The sequence below is a fragment of the Schistocerca nitens genome, chromosome 6 (genome assembly GCF_023898315.1).
Source record: "Schistocerca nitens isolate TAMUIC-IGC-003100 chromosome 6, iqSchNite1.1, whole genome shotgun sequence".
NCBI lineage: Eukaryota > Metazoa > Arthropoda > Insecta > Orthoptera > Acrididae > Schistocerca > Schistocerca nitens.
The window spans coordinates 367,142,919-367,169,819 of record NC_064619.1 but is presented as its reverse complement, the minus strand read 5'-3'; the positions used below and the strand labels follow the sequence as shown (position 1 = coordinate 367,169,819).

General features: G+C 39.2%; 1 protein-coding gene across 1 annotated transcript in view; it reads left to right on the top strand.

Annotated features, from left to right (window-relative positions):
* LOC126263364 (dynein axonemal heavy chain 10) overlaps window positions 1-26,901 on the top strand; it is a 1,742,213-nt gene that overhangs the window by 645,835 nt on the left and 1,069,477 nt on the right. The window contains exons 21-23 of the mRNA XM_049960456.1: window positions 9,724-9,847; window positions 9,945-10,103; window positions 19,203-19,439. Of these exons, the coding sequence (XP_049816413.1) occupies window positions 9,724-9,847; window positions 9,945-10,103; window positions 19,203-19,439 (520 nt within the window). The remainder of the gene's footprint in view (window positions 1-9,723; window positions 9,848-9,944; window positions 10,104-19,202; window positions 19,440-26,901) is intronic.

Here is a 26,901-nt window from a genome sequence, read left to right as displayed (position 1 = left end):
TTTCATGTCCCTCGACTGCAATCTGGTTTCTGTACAAATTGTAAAGAGCCTTTTGCTCCCTGTATTTTACCCCTGCCACCTTCAGAATTTGAAAGAGAGTATCCCAGTCAACATTGTCAAAAGCTTTCCCTATGTCTACAAATGCTAGAAACATAGGTTTGCCTTTCCTTAATCTTTCTTCTAAGATAAGTCATAGGGGCAGTATTGCCTCACGTGTTCCAACATTTCTACGGAATCCAAATTGATCTTCCCCGAGGTCGGCTTCTACCAATTTTTCCATTCGTCTGTAAAGAATTCGCATTAGTATTTTGCAGCCATGACTTATTAAACTGATAGTTCGGTAATTTTCACATCTGTCAACACCTGCTTTCTTTGGGATTGGAATTATTACATTCTTCTTGAAGTCTGAGGGAATGTCACCTGTCTCATAAATCTTGCTCACCAGATGGTAGAGTTTTGTCAGGACTGGCTCTCCCAAGGCTGTCAGTAGTTGTAATGTAATGTTGTCTACTTGTTTCGACTTAGGTCTTTCAGTGCTCTGCCAAACTCTTCACGCAGTATCATATCTCCCATTTCATCTTCATGTACATCCTCTTCCATCTCCATAATATTGTCCCCAAGAACCTCACCCCTGTATAGACCCTGTATATACTCCTTCCACCTTTCTGCCTTCCCTTCTTTGCTTAGAACTGGGTTTCCATCTGAGCTCTTGATATTTATGCAAGTGGTTCTCTTTCCTCCAAAGGTGTCTTTAATTTTCGTGTAGGCAGTATCTATCTTACCCCTTGTGAGACAAGCCTCTACATCCTTACATTTGTCCTCTAGCCATCCCTGCTTAGCCATTTTGCACTTCCTGTCGATATCATTTTTGAGACATTTGTATTCCTTTTTGCCTGCTTCATTTACTGCATTTTTATATTTTCTCCTTTCATCAATTAAATTCAATGTTTCTTCTGTTACCCAAGGATTTCTATTAGCCCTCGTCTTTTTACCTACTTGATCATCTGCTGCTTTTACTACTTCATCACTCAGAGCTACCCATTCTTCTTCTACTGTATTTCTTTCCCCCATTCCTGTCAATTGTTCCCTTATGCTCTCCCTGAAACTCTGTACAACCTCTGGTTTAGTTAGTTTATCCTGGTCCCATCTCCTTAAATTCCCACCTTTTTGCAGTTTCTTCAGTTTTAATCTACAGTTCATAACCAATAGATTGTGGTCAGAGTCCACATCTGCCCCGGAAATGTCTTACAATTTAAAACCTGGTTCCTAAATCTCTGTCTTACCATTATATAATCTATCTGATACCTTTTAGTATCTCCAGGGTTCTTCCATGTATACAACCTTCTTTCATGATTCTTAAACCAAGTGTTAGCTATGATTAAGTTATACTCTGCGCAAAATTCTACCAGGTGGCTTCCTCTTTCATTTCTTAGCCCCAATCCATATTCACCTACTACGTTTCCTTCTCTCCCTTTTCCTACTCTCGAATTCCAGTCACCCATGACTATTAAATTTTCGTCTCCCTTCATTACCTGAATAATTTCTTTTATCTCATCATACATTTCATCAATTTCTTCATCATCTGCAGAGCTAGTTGGCATATAAACTTGTCCCACTGTAGTAGGCATTGGGTTTGTGTCTATCTTGGCCACAATAATGCGTTCACTATGCTGTTTGTAGTAGCTTACGCGCAATCCTATTTTTTTTATTCATTATTAAACCTACTCCTGCATTACCCCTATTTGATTTTGTATTTATAACCCTGTATTCATCTGACCAAAAGTCTTGTTCCTCCTGCTACCAAACTTCACTAATTCCCACTATATCTAACTTTAACCTATCCATTTTCCTTTTTAAATTTTCTAACCTACCTGCCCAATTAAGGGATCTGACATTCCACGCTCCGATGTAGAACGCCAATTTTCTTTCTCCTGATAACGACATCCTCCTGAGTAGTCCCCACCCGGAGATCTGAATGGGGGACTATTTTACCTCCGGAATATTTTACCCAAGAGGACTCCATCATCATTTAACTATACAGTAAAGCTGCATGCTCTCAGGAAAAATTACGGCTGTAGTTTCCCCTTGCTTTCAGCCGTTCGCAGTACCAGCACAGCAAGGCCATTTTGGTTAGTGTTACAAGGCCAGATCAGTCAATCATCCAGACTGTTGCCCTTGCAACTACTGAAAAGGCTGCTGCCCCTCTTCAGGAACCACACATTTGTCTGGCCTCTCATCAGATACCCCTCCTTTGTGGTTGCACCTACGGTACGGCTATCTGTGTCGTTGAGGCACCAAAGCCTCCCCACCAATGGCAAGGTCCATGGTTCATGGGGGGGAATCCAAATTACATTTAAAAAAAGATCCACTGCAGCAGGAGAAAGTTAGATCTTAAGATCAGTGTATGGAGGTGCCATAACCTAAAGTGTACCAAAATTTGACTTGCAAAATTGGTTTTGAGCGATATCAAGAAATGCAGTTGCAGTTCTGATCACCTAAAATAGCACAAACTCCCAATAGCACTAACCACATAAAATAATGTGATGTACCGTTTCCTAGGATGTGACACTGTATTATGGTCTACTAATTTCAAGCAAGCTGTCTTTGGTTGAACATTTCTAGTGCGGAGAATAATTTTAGTATTTAAAAATTTTTGGGAGAAGTAATAACAACAGAAAACACATAAGGAGATCCACACTGAAAAGGCATTTCCTCTAACTTGTATAACTCATGTGTGATCTGAAAAACTTTTAAATAATGGCACAAAATTTGGTTTCATTGCCTTGGAAAAAGGGTCACTTCAACCATAAATAGCTGGCAGCAGGATGCAGTGAGCAGTCTTTTGCTGGAGAGGATCACAGGCAGTCATCTGCAAGGAAGTTTTGTCAAGTGTGGTATGCATTAGTGAAACATGTGCAAAGGTGAGCAATGTAACTGCAGCATTGTTGTTGAATCTGCTAGGTTTTGGAAAACAGAATAATACTGATAGTCATTGGACTTAGAATCACTGGAGTTAATGGTGACATTAATTTTTTTGAGATGGTATTCAACTTTGAAATTATTTGAAGAAGTTCATACTTTGATTATTTGATGTTAAGCAAGTGTGTGATAGGGGACTGAACATTTGTGCATTGATTAATAGCCATTCAGGACACATTTGCATCTTCCAATTTTTTGTGAAAGCAAAATAAATTCAATGAATTTTGAGAAACTGTAAATCAGAAACAGTCCCTATCATTTTATCTTGTTGATATGCATTGCCGCATTGAGATTTAATGAATTTACTAATCTCCAGTGGGCATAAAGTATAGGTTAACACTTCCTCTGTGGGCCTCCTCCCCTCCAAAACACCTGTAAACGTTTGAGACAAATTCAGTGTGGAGTTAGTCCCAATGAGAGGAGGCACACCATTATCAGCTCTTTGGACTGGGGGGAGGGGGAGGGGGGAGCAAGATCACAGTAAGTGATTAAAAAAAGGAAGAGAAACTACTATCGGTATGATACATAGTTCCATTAAGTATTCTATGTCAGCTACACAAGTTTGGGTGTCAGTAAGGAGACCTTTGCCCATGTGGGGTTGTTGGTCCCCAATCGGGCACCTCCCCAAGTGGCAGATAGGGGAACATGCTCCAGATATGGAGGGTACCAGCGAAATAAAATGCCTGGGGCAGACCAAAACCAGCAGGTACAGGTATGAATGCCAATGGCTTGGAATAAATGCAGAGGTGCGCCCAACCATCAACTGCTATCTTGCAGTCAGTAGAGGGATCTACAGAGGCTAAGTATGTTCCCCTGAAAATGGAACCAGCTACCCGGCGAGCTGTAAGAGGCAACCCCTCAAATGGTTGGGCGGAGGATTAACAATCTTTCCCTGTAAAAATCACTTGTTGTGAATGCCAGCAAAGGAATAAGCTGGACAAATATTTTGATGATGACACCAGCAAACAAAGGATAAGAGATTTGTACATAGGAACATGGAATGTACGGAGCCTATACCAAGCTGGAGCCCTACGGCAGCTGCTAATGCAAGCAAACAACTATGGTATAAAACTATTGGCTCTCCCGGAAATTAGGTGGAAGGGAAGTGATATAGTGGACTCCGGAAATTTCACAATCTTCTATAGTGGCAGGAGGACAAATACCTTTGGTACAGGTTTTGTGATCGCTGAAGTACTGAAACATGCTGTAATGGGTTGGGTTGGGTTGGGTTGTTTGGGGGAAGAGATCAAACAGTGAGGTCATTGGTCTCATGGGATTAGGGGAGGATGGGGAAGGAAGTCGGCCGTGCCCTTTTATAGGAACCATCCCGGCATTTGCCTGGAGCGATTTAGGGAAATCACAGAAAACCTAAATCAGGATGGCCGGACGTGGGATTGTACTGTCGTCCTCCCGAATGCGAGTCCAGTGTGCTAACCTCTGTGCCACCTCGCTCGGTACTGTAATGCACTTTGAACCAATCAATGAATGGATGTCCATATTAAGATCAAGGGGAAAATTTTTCAACATAACAGTTATAAATGTACATACACCCACAGAGGAGCAGATGAACAACAGAAGGATGAGTTTTAATAAGAGACTTGAATGCAAAAACAGGAAAAGAAGAGGCTTATCAGCCAACTATAGGAAGATGTAGTCTCAAATGTCAATGAAATTAGGGTTGTAGATTTTGCTATAAGTAAAAACATGACAGTCAGCGGTACATGGTTTCAAACACAAAAATATACACAAAGAAACATGGATGTCTCCAGATGGACAAACTAGAAATTAGGTAGACCATATATTGATTGACAGGAGGCATGGATCAGACATAATGGATGTTAGGAGCCAACGTGGAGCTGACCGCAATTCAGACCATCATCTAGTGAGAATTAAGTACAGGCAAAGGATCTCACGATTGAGTAAACAAAAAGGCCACAAACAGAAAAGTTTTGACATTAAGAAGCTAAAGTCAGAAGAAATATAGAGAGCATATCAGTCGAAAATAGAAGAGGAGATTAAGAGCAATACCGACACATCAAGTGAACATATTGAAATAGTGTGGAGAGTATGTAAGACTGCAATAATTGAGGCAGCTAGGGAGGTTTTAGGTAATGTATGGGCTCAAAGGAAGGCAGATTGGTTTGATGAAGATTGTATGAGAAGAATTGAGGAGCATAACATAGCACGAATGAGAAATGCTGTGTAGTTAAGAGGGTTTGCAGAAAGAAGGAAAGAGCACTAGAAAAGAAAAAAATTGAAAAAATTGAACAGCTAGGAGAAGAGAAGCAAGTATGTGAAATGTACCAAAATATTAAAGAAGGAAAGGCTGGGTTTCAATCCAGAATGAATATATGTAGAAATAAGGATGGGGATTTGATAGGGGAGAGTAATAAAATACTTGACAGATGGGCAGAATACTTCCAAGAGTTACTGAACCCAGAAATAGAAGGATTAGAACAAGAAGAACTGGTGAAAATAACTTATTATGGACCAGAGGTCTTAACACCAGAACCCACACTGGAGGAAGTGATACAAGCCATTAAGACCTTAAAAAATAATAGGGCACCTGGAGAAGATCAGATCCAGGCAGAATTTCTCAAATAGGGTAGGGAAGCATTGTGGAAAGCAATACATAAAGTAATACTGAACATTTGGCTGGAGGAGAGCATGCCAATGGAGTTGAAAATGGCTATAATATGCCCCATACATAAAAAAGGAGATAAATTAAACTGCCAGAATTACTGAGGAATATCCCTGCTAAATACTACATATAAAGTGTTCTCCAAGATCCTAACTAGGAGGCTTACTCCCTATGAGGAAGAGAGAATTGGAGACCATCAGAGTGGCTTTAGAAGAAATAGGTCAACAACTGACCAAATATTCACATCAAGCATACTATTTGAAAAATGTTATGAACATCAAATAAACATACATCAACTTTATATCAGTTTTAAACAAGCCTATGATAGTATCACAAGAGTGACATTGTGGAATGTGATGGAAGAGGCAGGAATACCGAAGAAGCTCATTAAACTTACTATTATGACCCTCTGTGAAACCAATTTTAAAGTAAAAATACAGGGTGAAATATCCAGAAAAGTGGAAGTGAAGAGGGGACTGAGACAGGGTGACAGTATCTCCTCACTGCTATTCAGCCTCTGCCTAGAAAAAGTCATATAGAGATAAATAGAGGAGGAACTATTTTTAATTGTTCACTGCAGTACCTGGCCTATGTATATGATGTGGCATTAGTCGCATGAAACACTGCTGTGCTGGCTGATGTCTATCAACAACTGTAGAGAGGTGCAAGGGAACTTGGCCTGGTAGTCAATATCGAAAAGACCAAATATATGGCAATGACAAACCAGCAAAACCTACCAAATTTCAGGATAGTCAACAAGGAGTATGAAAGGGTGAGAGACTTCAAATAACTTGGATCGATTATCACAGAGGCAAATGACATCAGCAGCAAGGTGAAAGCGAGAATAGCAGCAGCCAACAGATGCTACTTTGCTACACTACCCATGTTTAGGAGCTCACTTCTGTAACAAAAATCTAAAATCCTCATTTACAAAACAATTATAGGACCAGTTGTTATGTATGGTGCCAAGACAAGGACTATGACTGCAAATGAGGAAAAGATCCTTAGCATTTGGGAGAGAAAGCTTCTGCATAAAATATACGGCCCAATATACAATCAAGAAGGTTGGCGCATTCGTACGAATACAGAATTAGAACAACTTTTTGAAGAACCTGACATTGTCACTACCATTAAAATAAGAAGACTGCAATGGGCAGGACAAGTGGTCAGAATGGAGGAAGACAGAATGTGTAAGAAGATTTTTGATGGCAAGGCTGGAGGCAGACAATGGAAGGAACACCCCAGAAAGAGATGGATGGACCGAATTGAAGACGACATGAAGAAGCTGGGTGTCAGAGGCTGGAGACGGAAAGCCATAGACTGGATAGAATGGCAGGATATTGTGATCCATGCCAAGGCCCTCCAAGGGCTGTAGAGCCAAGGAGTAGAAGTAGAAGGAGACTTTTGGGAAAGTGCAGCATACCCCCTCTTACAGCCATAGTGAGGAAAGGGTTTTGATGAGCTTGAATAGGTATATGGCTCAACCAATGGCTGAACACTTTTTTAATGTCACTGTTTCAACCACATGAACTTCACAGTCCCATAAAATCTACAGAATTTTAGAGGTGAAAGTAATGAGGAAATAGACAATCACCCATTTCCAGTTTCATTAAAATTTGGTTTAATAGAGTTTATTCAGACAGATGGAGGAGGCTGTACTCATTCCTTTACTGAAACCAGTCAAGGATAAAACCATACCTGTCTGTTATTGGAGCTTTGCTTTTACCAGCTGCATTGGCAAATATTCCTAAGGAACTGGAGAGCCTCTGCCTTGTATGGACTTTGAATCACAAAATAGCCTTATTCTACCCTTTAATATGGACTCCTACTGGTGTTGGTGACAAAAGTCTTTTATGTGTGAAAACTTGACAGTTGATGTGTTTTTTAACTTGAAAATAAAAATCATATGGCATCACTTGGAGATAATTTTGGCAATTTTATGAATGGAGATATCTGCCAGTTCTTATTTAGTCTTTCCTCAAGGAATGTTAACCTCTGCTACCACCTTGTCCATATTCTGTCAGGCTGTTATCTTTTTAGGAGATTGGAGTTCACCAACTATTTACAATAGTTATAAATGGCTTCTCACTTGGTCTGAGCTGCAAGAGATGGCGGTCATATTTGTATGAGGTGTGTTTGGTTGTGCGAATGCATGTTTGTGTGTATTTTCTTTTCTGAAGAAGGCTTGGCCAAAAGCTAACTGCATAACATTCTCTTCATTGAGCCTGCCTGAAACTTGACATGTCATCTTTATGCTGAGTGAACTCTGTCTTGTTCCTTATATTGTTGTACTCCAAATTCTGTTTCTAAAAGCTTTTTTCTTAAAAATTAGTACTGTATGTATGCTTGAAAATGAGAAACTGTCAAAATGAAAATCATTACTAATAAATATTTTGATAGCCATAAGCAATATTTATCATGTTCAAAAATAAAAAAGATATTAAAATGTTTCACAAAATGTTTCCAGTTTTGAAGTGGTGGGAACCTGCATATTGTAACAATAAAATATGGTACATTTCCTAATACTGATTCTCAAGCACTTATAAGTATTTGAAAATTTGAAAGAAAAATGCCATCATGCAGAAAATAAGGCAGAAGAAAGGCCTGTAATAATACGAGGGCCGTTCAGAAAGTAACCTCCGGTTGATTTAAAAAAATACACCAAGTTAAATAAAAATATTTTAATATATACATCTTACAACTACATCTTTGTACTATTTTTCTACATAGTCTCCATAGCGATTGAGGCACTTATCGTATCTCTTCACAAGCTTTGAAATTCCTTCTGCATAAAAATCACCCGCTTGTGCCTGGAGCCAGCCTGTGACCGCATCTTTGAGCTCTTCGTCGTCATCAAACCTCTGTGACCCGAGCCATTTCTTCAAATGCATGAAGAGGTGATAATCACTTGGCGCCAGGTCTGGGCTGTAAGGTGGATGGTTGATAACGTCCCACTTGAAGGACTCAAGAAGGGCCGTTGTTCTGCGAGCAGAGTGAGGACGGGCGTTATCATGCAAAAAAACAATACCGGAAGTCAGAATACCACGGCGTTTGTTCTGTATAGCCCGTCGTAACTTTTTTATTGTTTCACAGTACACGTCTTGATTAATGGTCGTACCACGTTCCATGAATTCAACCAACAACACCCCTTTGGCATCCCAAAACACCGTTGCCATCAGTTTCTGGCAGAAAAATCTTGCGAGGCTTTTCTTGGTTTGGTAGGCGAATTTGAATGTGCCCACATCTTTGATTGTTCTTTTGTCTCAGGGTTCACGTACTTAATCCAGGTTTCGTCACCGGTCATGATTCAGTTTAACAATGGTTCTCCTTCGTCCTCATAACGTGACAGAAAGTCTAATGCAGAGGCCATTCTTTGAGTTTTGTGGTGGTCGGTAAGAATTTTGGGCACCCATCGTGCACAGAACTTACGGTAACCCAATCTTGCTGTCACTATCTCGTACAAGAGAGTCTTAGAAATCTGTGGAAAACCAGTAGACAACTCCGACATTGAGAAACGTCGATTTTCACGAACTTTTGCATCAACTGTCTGAACGAGTTCGTCAGTCACCAATGATGGTATACCACTCCTCTCTTCATCATGAACGTTTTCTCGTCCACTTTTAAATAAACGTACCCATTCACGGACAACTCCTTCACTCATAACTCTTGGTCCGTACACGGCACAAAGCTCACGATGAATAGCTGCTGCAGAATATCCTTTGGCTGTAAAAAACCTTATGACAGCACGCACTTCACATTTGGCGGGGTTTTCTATTGCAGCACACATTTCAAACTGCCACAAAAACTAAACTAGCGCAGGTACGACGTTCACTCGACCACGGCTTGACGCCGACTGACCTGTTGAGTGTGTGAACGCACAGATGGCGTCGCTACTCCCCCCACAACCCGCACTGTGACCAATCGGAGGTTACTTTCTGAACCGCCCTCGTACTTTTCAGTAATATATACTGTTATCAACTTTCATGTACTGGGATGTGTCAGCTACTATAATGCTGTTTGTTCCTTTACAATTAAGATCTGAATTTAAGATAATAAAAAAGCTATTTTGTGTAAATTAATAGATTTATTAACTCTTCTTACAGGATAAACTTGAAACCTATCATAAACGCAGTCATCCATCATGCAACTGAGTGGAAGGCTCAACTTGGGCAAATACTAGCAAAGAAGACAAAGTCCAATATGCAAGCTTTCAGAGATAGAATGATTGTATGTTGATGCAAATTAAGAAAATAATAATAATAAAATGTAATATTTAGTTTTTTAATTCTGTGCAGTGCTGATTATATAAAAATATTTTTTACAGGATGTGAAGACAAAGCTAGAGCAAAAAATTATTTCATTAGAAACCTTCAAAGATGTATTACAGGCAATAACTACAATACAGAGAACATCCATTCAAGCAGAAATAGACTACTGTGAAATGCAAGAGACATATCGTACATTGCACTTACATCAAATTGAGGTAAAACTGAGTAATAAAAGTTTACAGCAATGGTCTGTACTCGGATGAGTAATAAGTGGCTCATAAAAGCTTATGGCATATAAAATCTTGGTGTTTGTGTAAATTGCAAGAATTGAAGGCGAAGATAATGAAGACAGAATGGTCCATATTTATATTTTCAGTACTGAACTTTTCCGTGGTAAACGGGAAATTAAAAGTCCGCAGGGATATTATCATTTATTTTGATGTGTGCCAAAATAAATTAGGTTAGTGACCATTTTTGGTCAGTACATGTTTGAGGTACTGAAAATTTCTCGGGGAGGGATGTAGGTTGAGGGCGAACTATACTTAGTTAATTTACATTTGAGTTAACTAACTCTTAGGTCTGTTAAGGGGATCTTTTAAATTGTTGAGATGTCACTCCTAGATAGATTCAGAAACTATTATGTCAAAAAATAGTTGGGTCAAGCTTACAGTGTAATTTCACTCAACTGCTTTGGTGAGAGACGTCTTTTGTGACATCATGACCTTATGATGCAAAGGATGGAAGTGACCTATTATTAAATTTTGTCTGTGGTTGTTTTAGTCACTAGTGTAAACTATGCTGTTTATTACAACTATGTCATGATTTATGAGATTGTGGTTAGGCAGGAACCTGAGAGCACACTTGAAATTGTTGCTAGGAAAACAAGTGGCAATCATATTTATAATTTTGGTTGTCACAAATATTTGGTTGTTTCTTTCCATACATGGCACAATTTCCAAGGGTAAAGTTAGGCAGGAACCTAAGAGCATAGCTTCAATTGTTGTGAGTGAAACGATTAGCTATTATATTTATTATCTTATTTCTAACAAATATTGAGACATGTTTTGAATGTGGTAAGTTTTTTGAGGGTGAGATTATGCAGGAACCTAAGACTGAAGCTCAGATTTTTATAAGTGAAAATATTATTGATTATATTTATAATCTTGTTTCTTTAAATTATTTGACTGTTTTTCAAATGTGCCACATTTTTTGAGGGCGAGGGTAGGGAGGAAACTAAGAGCACGGCTCAATGTTGTGAGCGAAACAAGTAGTTATCATATTTATAATCTTGGTTCTTACAAATATTAGGCTATTTTTTTTAATGTGATGTCATGGAAGCATGATGTATTTGAAATGGATTGTTTTTGTAGGGGATGTGTTGTGTGGTGTTGTCAAACTTTGTTACTGAATGTTTTGTGTGTGTGTGTGTGTGTGTGTGTGTGTGTGTGTGTGTGTGTGTGTGTGTGTGTGTGTGTGTGTTTGGCGGGGATGTCTGGTACTACTGTGTTCCATTAAGCTAAATAGATCAAGCAATATTTAATTCCAATTGTGTGTTTTTTGTATTTTTTGGTCCCATTTATTGTACAGGAATTTGTGCATGTTAGTTTTGATTATGTGGTAGGGGTGGCTTCCAAGTGTAATGGTGAGCCACAAAGGTTAACAGTTGTTTGCAATCTGTTGGACCTTCGATACTGCCAGCTTCAGACCAGTCATCAGATGAAATGGAAACGGCAAAGGGCATCACATCATCATATTACTGAGCTTAAAAATGTGAGAATGATGAGTCACCAGATAACTGTCAGATTTTGCTATTTCTGATCATTTATGGCATACTGCTACGATAGTCGTACATTTGTGGAATAGGTACAGTGTCAACTAGTACTGAGTGGAGGACTAAGTACAGTGTCGACTGCAGTACTGAGTGGTTAATCAACCATTTAATATTGTCTCAGCATGATATGACTGTAATCTGTTTTGCAGTGGCGTAACAGAACATACAACTTCATTCAAAGTGTTGGTCTAATGGTGGAACACTATATAGAAGTTCTCTGCTGTATACTGAAACATTCCATAGTGTTGCTACCATTGACCAGATACCACAAATGCTTCAGAATGCAATGGACACATAAAAGCAGCCTCTGGCATGTTGGATGGCCAAATATACAGTTTTTGTATAAGCCTTACTTTAAACTTTACAACAGCAGTAAGGTGTTAGATTTTATTTTGGAATAGTACCTTTTTTCTGTAAGTTGTACCTTGAAGTACATCAGATACTTTGGGATGAAACATTTCCAAAAAGCTTCAAAAATTAGCCCGTACAAAACATGATTCCTACCTATCAATAAGATATGGATTAAAAGCAACGACAGTTACTGGACCAAATAAGAGCCATCTCTAGGCAGGAGAAATGGAATATCTTTGCTGTTGTAATAAGGAAACAAAATTATAAAAAGTAAGGGCTTAGGGCATCTGACAATACCTAGAATCAGAAATAAGCCTGTTGGAGACCATTGAACTGAAGTGATTGCAATGATACAGAGAAATGAAGAGGATGCCTTCCCACAAGCCCCCTTGTATTTACTCTCATCAAAATGCCCCAGTGAAGAAACTGAGAAAAAGATTTCATGACAACAGGGAAAAGCAGATTGCAATGTTACAAAATTTTTAACACGAAAATTTATATGTCTGTTGCTGGTGCAATAACAGGTAATGTTACATTAAGCTATACTTTGTATCTATATTGTAAAAGATGAAGGATACTGTGTTTTAAGGCACTACTATTAATACTACCTCAAGCTGCACTGCAAGCAATGAGGAGTAGCAGCCAGCATTGCTGGCTGGTGTACTACAGGCTGCTGCTTCAAATCTAACCACCAGTAATTATCTCTTATGTAGTATTTATCATTTCTGGAAGGTTCTTGAAATGTATTATGGTTGTAATAATTATTGTTGTGGCCTTCAGTCCAGAGACTGGTTTGATGCAGCTCTTCTTACTACTCTATCCTGTGCAAGATGCTTCATCTCCGAGTAACTACTGTAACCAACATACTTCTGAATCTGCTTAGTGTATTCATCTCTTGGTCTCCCTCTTTGATTTTTACATTCCACACTTCCCTCCAGTACTAAATCGGTGATCCTTTGATGTCTCAGAACATGTCCTACCAACCAATCCCTTCTTCTAGACAAGTTGAACTACAAATTATTCTTCTCCCCAATTCTATTCAGAACCTCCTCATTAGTCACGTGATCTACCCATCTAAACTTCAGCATTCTTCTGTAGCATCACATTTCAAAAGCTTATATTCTCTTCTTGTCTAAACTATTTATCTTCAGTGTTTCAAATCCATACATGGCTACACTCCAAATGAATTGTTTCAGAAAAGACTTCCTGACACTTAAACCTATACTTGATCTTATCAAATTTCTTTTCTTCAGAAATGTTTTCCTCACCATAGCCAGTCTACCTTTTATGTCCTCTCTAATTTGACCATCATCAGCTATTTTGCTCAAATAGCAAAACTCATCTACTACTTTAAGTGCCTCATTTCCTAATCTAATTCCCTCAGTATCACCTGGTTTAATTCGAATACATTCCTCTATTCTTGTTTTACTCTTTTTGATGTTCATCTTACATCCTCCTTTCAAGACTCTATCCATTCCATTCAATTGGTCTTCCAAGTCCTTTGCTGTTTCTGACAGAATTACAATGTAATCGGAGAACCTCAAAGTTTTTATGTCTTCTCCATGGATTTTAATTCCTACTCCAAATTTTTCTTTTGTTTCCTTTACTTCTTGCTTGATATACAGATGGAATAACATCAGCGATAGACTACAACCCGGTCTCACTCCCTTCTCAACCTTTGCGTCCCTTGCATGCCCCTTGACTCTTATAACTGCCATGTGGTTTCTGCACAAATTGTAAATAGCCTTTCGCTCCCTGTATTTTACCCCTGCCTCCTTCAGAATATGAAAGGCAGTATTCCAGTCAACATTGTCAAAAGCTTTCTCTAAGTCTACAAATACTAGAAGCATAGGTTTGCCTTTCCTTAATCTATCTTCTGACATAAGTTGTAGGTTCAGTATTGTGTCCCATGTTCCAACATTTCTACAGAATCCAAACTGATCTTCTGCAAGGTCAGCTTCTACCAGCTATTCCATTTGTCTGTACACAATTTGTGTTAGTATTTTGCAGCCGGGGCTTATTAAACGGATAGTTCAGTAACTTTCACACCTGTCAACACCTGCTTTCTTTGGGAGCGGAATTATTATATTCTTCTTGAAGTCTGAGGGTGTTTCACCTGTCTCATACATCTTGCTCACCAGATGGAACAGTTTTGTCATGGCTGGCTCTCCTGAGGCTGTCAGTAGTTCTAATGGAGTGATATCTACTCCTGGGGACTTGTTTCAACTTAAATCTTTCAATGCTCTTGCCTTTTTACCTACTTGATCCTCTGCTGCCTTAAGTGTTTCATCTCTCTTCTTCTACTGTATTTATTTCCCCTCTTTTTGTCAATCGTTCCCTAATCCTCTCTGTGAAACTCTCTACAACCTCTGGTTGTTTCAGTTCATCCAGGTCCCATCTCCTTAAATTCCTACCTTTCTGCAGTTTCTTCAGTTTTAACCTACAGTTCATAACCAGTAAATTGTGGTCAGTCCACAACTGCCCCAGGAAATGTCTTACAATTCAAAACCAGGTTCCATGTAAACAACCTTCTTTCATGATTCTTAAACCAAGTGTTAGCTATGATTAGGTTATTCTCTGTGCAAAGTTCTACCAGGCGGCTTCCTCTTTCATTCCTTTCCCCCAGTCCATATTCACCTACTACTTTTCCTTCTCTTCCTCTTCCTTTTCCTACTATCAAAATCCGGTCCCCCATGACTATTAAAATTTCAGCTCCCTTAACTATCTGAGTGGTTTATTTCATTGCATCATACATATCTTGTATCTCTTCATGATCTGCGAAGCTAGTTGGCATATAAACTGGTACTACTGTGGTAGGCTTGGACTTGGTGTCTATCTTCGGTACAGTAAAGCATTTACTATACTGTTCATAGTAGCTTATCCATGTTCCTATTTTTTTTTATTCATTGTTAAATGAACTCCTGCATTACTGCTATTTGATTTTGTATTTATAACCCTTTAGTCACCTGACCAGAAGTCTTGTTCCTCTTGCTACCAAGCTTCACTAATTCCCACTATATATAACTTTAACCTATCCATTTCCCTTTTTAAATTTTCTGACGGATTAAGGGATCTGACATTCCACGCTTTGATCTGTACAATGGCAGTTTTCTTTCTCCTGATAATGACGTTCTCCTGAGATTGTGTAACAAGCAACAGCAGAATCGAAGAAAGCCCAAGATTTCCTGGCAGTGGATCAACCGCCAGTGCAGCTTGCTCTGCTGGGAGGATGACAAACTGTGGAGGTTGGGGTAATGATCAGTCTGCTGACATTGGCAGGAGTGTGAGGGGTATGCTACTGGTGAGGAGGGAAAGAAGGGCACATGTTCAAACTCCATAGGTTCCGCAGTGGGAGGCACAATAGCTAGTCCCACTGGTGCCCTATTCCACAGTTGAAAGTTGGATGCAGGAGGGTTTGGTGGGGCAGCAATATAGAAGCATGCTGCTGTCATTGGGAGCCTCCACTGGGACAACACTGCAAAGTTACTGCAATCACTGCCACATCTTGAGGACATGCATCCCTTGACATGACCTACCAGATGAAAATAAATAATAAATGCACAAATAGTCATGGTGCTCTCTAAAACATCTTGTTACAGTGTTTTATCATTTGTGAGTATCATTCGTTGGAGAGGTGAGTGTAAGGTTACACATCACCTTTCCAGAATGATATGTAACAATACATCTTCCCCCACTTAGAGGGACAATCTCATGACAAATTCATTCACTGTACTTTAACACATACATTAATTCCTGCAATTAACCATTTTCCAAATCTTCTGAGTTATTATTAGTTCACAGTTAAACAGTATTATGTTATAACAACTCTTTCCCAATAAACAACTGTCATCCAACCTCTTCATTGGAAAACATCTGTAAATAAACAAATAAATAAAATAAAATAAAATAAACCTTAGTCTTTACTGAACACACAATGTAAAAAAAAAAAAAAAAAAGAAGAAGAATATCGGCTTCAATAAAGTTCACTAAACTTTGTTGAGCAGCATAGTGCATTGTAATGCCAAATGATTTGTGTCACTGAAACTTAATGAGGCTGTGTGCTCGTTGACTGTCACGCAACTGTCATTGGCACCACTACTTGCTGCATAGTTGATGGGCACCAGTTGAATACTACCATCAATCTTAACAGTTGGTGACCATCATTACACTCATGGGCTTAATACTCTTCAACATATACTGCGGTGGTTGAATTGAAAATTTTTTCAATTGAAAAATGTGAACTTTCACAGCTGGAAATGTTATATTTAATTATACGCTCCAGGCTATTATGCCATGGTCAAATAGATTTCACATTAATGTAAAATTCCTGGGACCATATCATAATAGCATGAAATATTTTTTAGTACTAACTTTAATTGTCATTTATCTGCTATACATCCCTTTTTGAATGGTTGACTTCAAGTGCATTTACTTAGCTATATGTTTCCTCTTCATGCTCTGTTATTGGCTTTGTTATTGACTTGGTTGTTTTGGACAACCACACTGTCCTTCTAAAGTAATTTCATTCTTTTGGCTGTTATTATTATTATTCCACATTCTAGTTTTCTTCCAGCAATAATCAATCTAAGTCCTGGCACCAGGGTGCCAGAATGTAATGTTCCATTGGTTATTCTCAAAATTTTGGTATATCTCAAGCAGTGAATGCCTACTTGCCTTTAATTATCAATTGTGGACTTCTTCACAGAATTATGCGGAATTTGCTGAAAGACAAAGATTTGGCATAATATTTATTTTTGTAAATAAATGTGACTCTTATTACAATCAAACAATGGAAAATCCAGGATGGAATGTAACAATATTATGAAAAGGAAAGTTGCTACTCACCATATGGCGGAGATTCTGATTTGCAGATAGACACAACAAAAAAAGTCTCTTGCAAATAAAGCTTTCAGCCTTCGTCAAAAATGGATGACACACACACACACACACACACACACACGCGCGCGCTCGCGCCTGCAGTCTCAGGCAATGTAAACCACACTGTGAGCTGGGGCAGGGAGGGGGAGGGATAGTAGGGTAGGGGTGGTGGACAGTGAAGTGAAGTGCTGCAGGTTAGATGGAGGGCAAGGGCAGAGGTGGGAAGAGGAGGTGGGGGCCTTAGCGGAAAAGGAGAGTCCCACTGAGGAGCATTCCCCTCATAACTCAGTACCATCCAGGACTGGAGCAACTGAATTACATTCTCCGCCAGGGTTTTGACTACCCCTTGTCATGCCCTGATATGAGAAATGCCCTGCCATCTGTCCTTCCCAGTCCTCCCACAGTGGTATTCCGCCGTCCACCAAAACTAGGCAATATATTCGTCCATCCCTACACAACCCCTGCTCCCAACCCCTTACCTCATGGCTCATAACCCTGTAATAGACCTACTAGATGCAAGACCTGTCCCATACGTCCTCCCACCACCACCACCACCACCTACTCCACAAACATCACCTATCCCATCAAAGGCACAGCTATCTATGAAACCAGCCTTGTGATCTACAAGCTGAGCTGCAACCACTGTGCTCCTTTTTATGTGGGAATGACAACCAACAAGCTGTAGCTGTCTGTCTGCATGAGTGGCCACCAACAAACTGTGGCCAAGAAACAAGTGGACCACCCTGTTGCTGAGCATGCTGCCAAACATGACACCTTTTATTTCAGTGACTGCTTCACAACCTGTGCCATATGGATCCTTCCTGTCAACTCCAGCTTTTCTGAATTGTGCAGGTGGGAGCTTTCTCTGCAGTACATCCTATGTTCCCATAACCCACGTGGCCTCAACCTTAGTTAGCCACTTCCCTCACCCATCTAGCCCTTTCCCTGTTCCCATTCCAGCTCTACATAGGCCTCATTCCACCATCACACCCAGTCTTTTTACTTCTCTCCTTTTCCACTAACCCCCTCCCCAACTCTCCAGTGCCCTCTGTCTAACCTGCAGCTCCCCACATCCGCCACCCCTACCCCACTATCCCTCTCCTCCCCCCTCCTGTCCCAGGTTCCTCCTTACCCCCACCTAGTCGCCTCTCCCTCATGCACTGGTGTTGCTGCTCGCAGTGTGGTTTCAGTTACCTGAGACTGCAGTTGTGTTTGTGAGTTGCATTTGTGTGTGTGTGTGTGTGTGTGTGTGTGTGGGGGGGGGGGGGTCTATTTTTGACGAAGGCCCTACTGGCGAAAAGCTTTATTTCTTACAGTCTTTTTGTTGTGCCTATCTGTGACTCAGCATCTCTGCTATATGGCGAGTAGCAACTAACCTTTAAATAATATTATGAGTCTTATAAGATATACCTGTAAATGTGCAATTCAGTACAGGACAGGGATCTTCTAATTATAAATACAGACTTGAGAGCATTACTAGAAGCTTATGATTCAAAATCAGGATTAGGAATGAATATACAATACAATTTTCATATGACTTCCAAAGTTAATCCAATGATTGTATGGCTTTGGCTTTTTTTCCTGGACCAGTGCACTATTTTATCTTAGGCCACCATTATGTGTGGAAATGCCCACACAGGTACTTCCTCTCGCGAAATTACTGCAGTCACTGTCATGTCGTGAAGACCTGCATCCCTTGATATGACTCACCACATGAAAATAAATAATAAAATCACACAGTAGTCATGATTTGCTATAAAATAATTTGTTATACCATTTTATTTTTCATAGGTGTCATTCATTGGAAAGACATATGAACGTTTATACATCAATCTTCTGTAGTGATACATAACAGCACAACATTTCCTACCATTGAAATTTTATTTGAGGCTGTTTATAATAAGTCCAGAATGTTTTCTCATTTTTTACACTTAAGCAATTCAAATTGACCTAGAGTTACTCCTAAAGAAGAAATTAATTATCAATAGTAAAAGGATTGGGGGTTGGTTGGTTTGGGGGATTAAAGAGACCAGACTGCTATGGTCATCGGTCAGTATTGCAAGGGCTTTTCATTGTTAATAAATTTGAGAACTTTCATGAATTTGTTATTTTATTTCTTCTATTTGAATATTGTTATTGTTTTATGAAACTAAAACTAATTCTTAGGGAAAATGAAAAGCAGTATTATTAATTGAAAAAATACTATGTACTTCATCTTAATAAAATTGATTGTTTTGTGTGTGTTTTATTTTAGTATCCTCATGAGGATGAAATAGAAGCACATCAGCTGCAGAAGGAATGGGAAGAACTGTATTTGGCATCAATTAGACGTACATACAATCTGGAGTCAACGAAAGCACGTTTTGCTACAATGTCACAGAAGCAGATTGATGACTTTGCTCAGCGGTGTGAGGCATTTGCATGTCGATTTCAAGCAGAAGGTCCTGGTTCTGTAGAAAGAGATCTTGATCGTGGTTTAGAACTTGTTGATGTAAGTTGTTTAGTTCTAAACTACACTTGTTGTTAATTTTCGTATCTCTCTCTGCCTCTTTTTATTTCTCGCACCTCTGGCCCTTGTTGTGCAAACAGACTACAGTCACATTCAAATTATTTGCCTGAAACTGATTTTACTATTCACATATTTCTTCTATCCATAATTTTTTTTATCAAAAACATATTATCCTTGTACATAACACTTCTTATACTTGTGTTTCTGATAATATATTGAGACAAGACGGCTGTCTTCACAAATTCCCCAGGTTATCCGTGGTCATTTTAGTTCAGCATGTTGTTCCTATCTTAATCTCAGCTAATATACCAATGAAAATCATTTAATTTGCATAAAATTATATTTATATAATTTTATATGAAATATTTAGACTTTTGCCTAGTACTGTTGTCATCAGCACACATTGTCTGAAAAAGTTTCGAAAAATTGTGCATTATAAACTGTAAATTCGTGTAGCAGGCACCTACTGAAAGCATGGTTGGCGTAAATAATTGAGAAACCTAGAGAATTACCCAGCACCAATCCACTGCCTTAAAATTCTGATGTTTCACTTATTAAATCTAAAATAATTATGGACATGATAATTTACTCCCACCTTGGAATTTCACATTAGTATCTGTCACATCAGTTTCTAAAAGATAACTCGTTAGACAAATACCAGAGGACCTCACTGCTTCTAAAAGATTAGTGAAATATAAAGGGCAAGCAGCTGCATGCTGTAAATATGCCTGGGATACTGAATAAATTTTAAATGCTGTCACATGATGTGCTCTTATATGATAGAAAGTGACAGTTCACTACCATCATTCTGTGTGACCATCTTAGTTGTTTCATTGTGGACAGCATCAACATTCTTCAGATTTCAGCAACCAAGCTGTTCTGTGTATCATACAGCCATAAATGAGCTGAGACTTGCAAATACTCTGACATTGGAGCAGATACATTCTGTATCTTCCCATGTCCTCATGCCTTGTGCCTAACGAACTTTAAACTTTTGAGAGCTCGGAGGAACCAAGCTCTCAGAATTGGGCAAGTATGGCAGTCAGGTAAGTTTATCATCAAAAACTTTACCAATTCCTTCAAATTTAAAATAATATTTTAAGAACAGAAAGATTGAAAAATGACTTGAACTGTTAAAAGAACACATACACAGATTTTTTCAGTGAAAATTTTAAAACCAGTGTTTTCCACCCAATCATTCAGCCTCTTGATTGTTAGATGCAGGTGATGTTTGGTTCCAAGGAAACTTGGAGGACAAGCAGAAAATTGAAAAATTATTCACTAATGCAGAGCACTGAACAGCAGTCCTTAGTATGGGTGCTATACTATTTATTGCAATTAAAAATAAACACTGAAGTGCCAAAGAAACTGGTATAGGCGTGCATATTCAAATATAGAGATATGTAAACAAGTGGAATACAGTGCTGTGGTCGGTAACACCTATGTAAGACAACAAGTGTCTGGCGCAGTTTTTAGATCAGTTACTGCTGCTGCAATGGCAAGTTATCAAGATTTAAGTGAGTTTGAACGTGTTGTTATAGTTGCCACACGAGCAATGGGACACAGCATCTCTGAAGTAGCGACGAAGTGGGGATTTTGCCGTATGACCATTTCATGAGCATACCATGAATATCAGGAATCTGGTAAAACATCAAATCTCTGACATTGCTGTAGCTGTAAAAAGATACTGGAAGAACAGGACCAATCACAACTGGAGAGAATTGTTCAACGTAACATTCAACCCTTCCGCACATTGCTGCAGATTTCAATGCTGGGCCATCAACAAGTGTCAGTGTGTGAACCATTCAATGAAACATCATCGCTATGGGCTTTCGGAGCTGAAGGTCCACTTGTGTACCCTTGATGACTGCACGATACAAAACTTTATGCTGTGTGTGGGCCCGTCAACTTCAATATTGGACTGTTGACGAATATAAACATGTTGCCTGGTTGAATGAGTCACTTTTTCAAATTGTATCAAGTGGATGGACTGGTACAGGTATGCAGACAATCTCTTGAATCCATGGACCCTGCATGTCAGCAGGGGACTGTTCAAGCTGGTGGAGGTTCTGTAATGGTGTGGGGCGTTTGCAGTTGGAATGATATTGGACCCCTGATACATCTAGATATGACTCTGACAGGTGACACCACAAGCCTTCTGTCTGTTCACCTGCACCCATTCGTGTCCCTTGTGCATACCGGCAGACTTGGGAAATTCCAGCAGGACAATGTGACATCCTACACATCCATAATTGCTACAGAGTGGCTCTGGAACACTCTTCTAAGTTTAAACACTTCTGCCGACCACCAAACTCCACAGACATGAACATTATTGACCATATCTGGAATGCCTTGCAACGTGATGTTCAGAAGAGATCTCCATCCCCTTGTACTCTTACGGATTTATGGACAGTGCCGCAGGATTCGTGATGTCATTTCACCTCAGCACTATTTCAGATATTAGTCAAGTCCATGCCATGTTGTGTTGCGGCACTTCTGTGTGCTCATGGGGGTCCTACATTATATTTCGCAGATGTACCAATTTCTTGGGCTCTTCAGTGTAAGAACATGGGAACTGCGGAATACTTAAGGACTACTTCAGAGAATAACACAACTATGATCCACGTAAAGAAGAATTTCCTTTTGATAATGCAATCCAAATACAATCAGACTCAAAGCCAACAATGTGAAAGGAAATCATAAACCAACTTAAAAATAAAGCATCAGGAGAAGACAATATAATTGCTGAGTTGTAAAAACACACTAGTGACAACATTATTCTATGTCTAACAGAAATCATTAATGAAATTTGGACAACAAACAGCTTACCATCAGACTTGACATTGGCATTACTACATCCACTACATGAAAAAGGAAAGAAAACTTACCATAACAATTATAGAGAGATCTCCCTCGTACCAGTGTCATATAGGATCATGTCCCTGGTACTTTTAAAGAGAGCTGAAGGAATACTCAACCCACAACTAGTGAATAGGTAGGTGGAAATGGATTAATACTTGCTTGAATAGTTGCAAAATTGATTTGGAAAGAATAGCCGAAACATTTTTGAAGGAATTTATTAATCTGTGCACAGTCTCGGTTGAACCAATATCAACAGACCTACAATATCATTACATTCAAGGTCAATACGTACTGTTGCTTCCAGTAGTGTGCAGTACCAAATAATCACAGCAACCATTGAAATTATTGATCTGTCACATGTAGCACAATATTTTTAGTATAAGTAAACCAAGTTTAATAGGTGCCTATTAAGTCTGAATCATTGCCTTCACATTAATTCCATTGTGTTTAGTCTTGAGTGTAGTAATGCTGATCCAGGAACTCTCCTCCATACACTGCATGAATTATTCTTGCCTGCACTGAACCTCTTGATGCAGGATCTTGGTGGTGAGTGAAATGATGAACAGATAGGATTTGAACTCTTAATTGTGTGAATAAATACTCCTTTTCTTAATAGCTTTTTATAATACTTTTAATGAACACTTAACATACACATTTTTAACAATGCTGACATGATGAATCCAAACATACATCTGTACGCTACCACTTCCCAAAACAAAAGTGTGAAGATACATGAATTAAATTGAAGAGCATATTTCTTACTTTGTTTCATACAGATGTTTAGTGATGCATCAAAACATTATCCTTGCTACAAAACAACTTGTTGATTACCTTTGACAGGGTCTATAACTCATTCAATTTACACATAGCTTATATATAAGAAAAGAAAAGAATGAAAAATTAATATGGTTCAATGTACTAGGAGAATATCAAAAAGGATTTAGGAAGGGAAGGGTTTGTACAGAGCAAATACTAAATCTAAATAACACAATAGAAATGAGGAAAATCAGAAACTTGAAATATGTGGTTGTTGTTGTTGTTGTGGTCTTCAGTTCTGAGATTTGTTTGATGCAGCTCTCCATGCTACTCTATCCTGTGCAAGCTTCTTCATCTCCCAGTACCTACTGCAACCTACATCATTCTGAATCTGCTTAGTGTTTTGATCTCTTGGTCTCCCTCTACGATTTTTACCCTCCACGCTGCCCTCCAATGCTAAATTTGTGATCCCTTGATGCCTTAAAACATGTCCTACCAACCGATCCCTTCTTCTAGTCAAGTTGTGCCACAAACTTCTCTTCTCCCCAATCCTATTCAATACCTCCTCATTAGTTATATGATCTACCCACCTTATCTTCAGCATTCTTCTGTAGCACCACATTTCGAAAGGTTCTATTCTCTTCTTGTCCAAACTAGTTATCGTCCATGTTTCACTTCCATAAATGGCTACACTCCATACAAAATACTTTCAGAAACGACTTCTGACACTTAAATCTATACTCGAAGTTAACAAATTTTTCTTCTTCAGAAACGATTTCCTTGCCATTGCCAGTCTACATTTTATATCCTCTCTACTTCGACCATCATGAGTTATTTTGCTCCCCAAATAGCAAAACTCCTTTACTACTTTAAGTGTCTCATTTCCTAATCTAATCCCCTCAGCATCACCCAATTTAATTTGACTACATTCCATTATCCTCGTTTTGCTTTTGTTGATGTTCATCTTATATCCTCCTTTCAAGACACTGTCCATTCCGTTCAACTGCTCTTCCAAGTCCTTTGCTGTCTCTGACAAAATTACAATGTCATCGGCGAACCTCAAAGTTTTTACTTCTTCTTCATGAATTTTAATACCTACTCCAAATTTTTCTTTTGTTTCCTTTACTGCTTGCTCAATATACAGATTGAATAACATCGGGGAGAGGCTACAACCCTGTCTCACTACTTTCCCAACCACTGCTTCCCTTTCATGCCCCTCGACTCTTATAACTGCCATCTGGTTTCTGTACAAATTGTAAATAGCCTTTTGCTCCCTGTATTTTACCCCTGCCACCTTCAGAATTTGAAAGAGAGTATTCCAGTTAACTTTGTCAAAAGCTTTCTCTAAGTCTACAAATGCTAGAAACGTAGCTTTGCCTTTTCTTAATCTTTCTTCTAAGATAAGTCGTAAGGTTAGTATTGCCTCACGTGTTCCAACATTTCTACGGAATCCAAACTGATATTCCCCGAGGTCTGCTTCTACCAGTTTTTCCATTCGTCTGTAAAGAATTCGCGTTAGTATTTTGCAGCTGTGACTTATTAAACTGATAGCTCGGTAATTTTCACATCTGTCAACACCTGCTTTCTTTGGGATTGGAATTATTATATTCTTCTTGAAGTCTGTGGGTATTTCGCCTGTCTCATACATCTTGCTCACCAGATGGTAGAGTTTTGTCATGACTGGCTCTCCCAAGGCCATCAGTAGTTCTAATGGAATGTTGTCTACTCCCGGGGCCTTGTTTCGACTCAGGTCTTTCAGTGCTCTGTCAAACTCTTCACGCAGTATCTTATCTCCCATTTCATCTTCATCTACATCCTCTTCCATTTCCATAATATTGTCCTCAAGTACATCGCCCTTGTATAAACCCTCTATATACTCCTTCCACCTTTCTGCCTTCCCTTCTTTGCTTAGAACTGGGTTGCCATCTGAGCTCTTGATAATTATACAAGTGGTTCTCTTCTCTCCAAAGGTCTCTTTAATTTTCCTGTAGGCAGTATCTATCTTACCCCTAGTGAGACAAGCCTCTACATCCTTACGTTTGTCCTCTAGCCATCCCTGCTTAGCCATTTTGCACTTCCTGTCGATCTCATTTTTGAGACGTTTGTATTCCTTTTTGCCTGCTTCATTTACTGCATTTTTATATTTTCTCCTTTCATCAATTAAATTCAATATTTCTTCTGTTAGCCAAGGATTTCTATTAGCCCTCATCTTTTTACCTACTTGATCCTCTGCTGCCTTCACTACTTCATCCCTCAGAGCTACCCATTCTTCTTCTACTGTATTTCTTTCCCCCATTCCTGTCAATTGTTCCCTTATGCTCTCCCTGAAACTCTGTACAACCTCTGGTTTAGTTAGTTTATCCAGGTCCCATCTTCTTAAATTCCCACCTTTTTGCAGTTTCTTCAGTTTCAATCTGCAGGTCGTAACCAGGGTTCTTCCATGTATACAACCTTCTTTCATGATTCTTAAACCAAGTGTTAGCTATGATTAAGTTATGCTCTGTGCAAAATTCTACAAGGCGGCTTCCTCTTTCATTTCTTCCCCCCAATCCATATTCACCTACTATGTTTCCTTCTCTCCCTTTTCGTAGTGACTAATTTCAGTCACCCATGACTATTAAATTTTTGTCTCCCTTCACTACCTGAATAATTTCTTTTATCTCGTCATACATTTCATCAATTTCTTCATCATCTGCAGAGCTAGTTGGCATATAAACTTGTGCTACTGTAGTAGGCATGGGCTTTGTGTCTATCTTGGCCACAATAATGCGTTCACTATGCTGTTTGTAGTAGCTAACCCGCACTCCTATTTTTTATTCATTATTAAACCTACTCCTGCATTACCTCTATTTGATTTTGTATTTATAACCCTGTAATCACCTGACCAAAAGTCTTGTTCCTCCTGCCACCGAACTTCACTAATTCCCACTATATCTAACTTTAACCTATCCATTTCCCTTTTTAAATTTTCTAACCTACCTGCCCGATTAAGGGATCTGACATTCCACACTCCGATCCGTAGAATGCCAGTTTTCTTTATCCTGATAACGACGTCCTCTTGAGTAGTCCTCTCCCGGAGATCCGAATGGGGGACTATTTTACCTCCAGAATATTTTACCAAAGAGGACGCCATCATCATTTAATCATTCAGTAAAGCTGCATGTCCTCGGGAAAAATTACGGCTGTAGTTTCCCCTTGCTTTCAGCCGTTCGCAGTACCAGCACAGCAAGGCCGTTTCGGTTAATGTTACATGGCCAGATCAGTCAATCATCCAGACTGTTGCCCCTGCAACTACTGAAAAGGCTGCTGCCCCTCTTCAGGAACCACATGTTTGTCTGGCCTCTCAACAGATACCCCTCCGTTGTGGTTGCACCTACGGTACGGCCATCTGTATCGCTGAGGCACGCAAGCCTCCCCACCAACGGCAAGGTCCATTGTTCATGGTGGGGGGGGGGGGGGGAATATGTGGTAAGGCACTTTAATCATTTGATAAAAATACACTAATCAGCATTTTAAAGGAAATTGGGGTCAACAATAAAACATCAATAATATTTAAATGAATTGTAACAAACATGACATCAAGATTAAAATTTATGGAGGAACTGTCAAAACCTTTTGAAATAAAATGGGGAGTACGGTGTGATGGTTTATCACACCTATTTTTTAACTGCACCTGCGAGAAGATAGTGAGAGAAAGAAGAAAATCCATCAATACTAAGATTGTTCAACTAGGAAGAAACAGAAATAAAATCACCATAGATTGTGCAGTTTTTGCAGATGACATGACATTAATTAATGACTCACTACATAGTGCCAAAGAACAAAT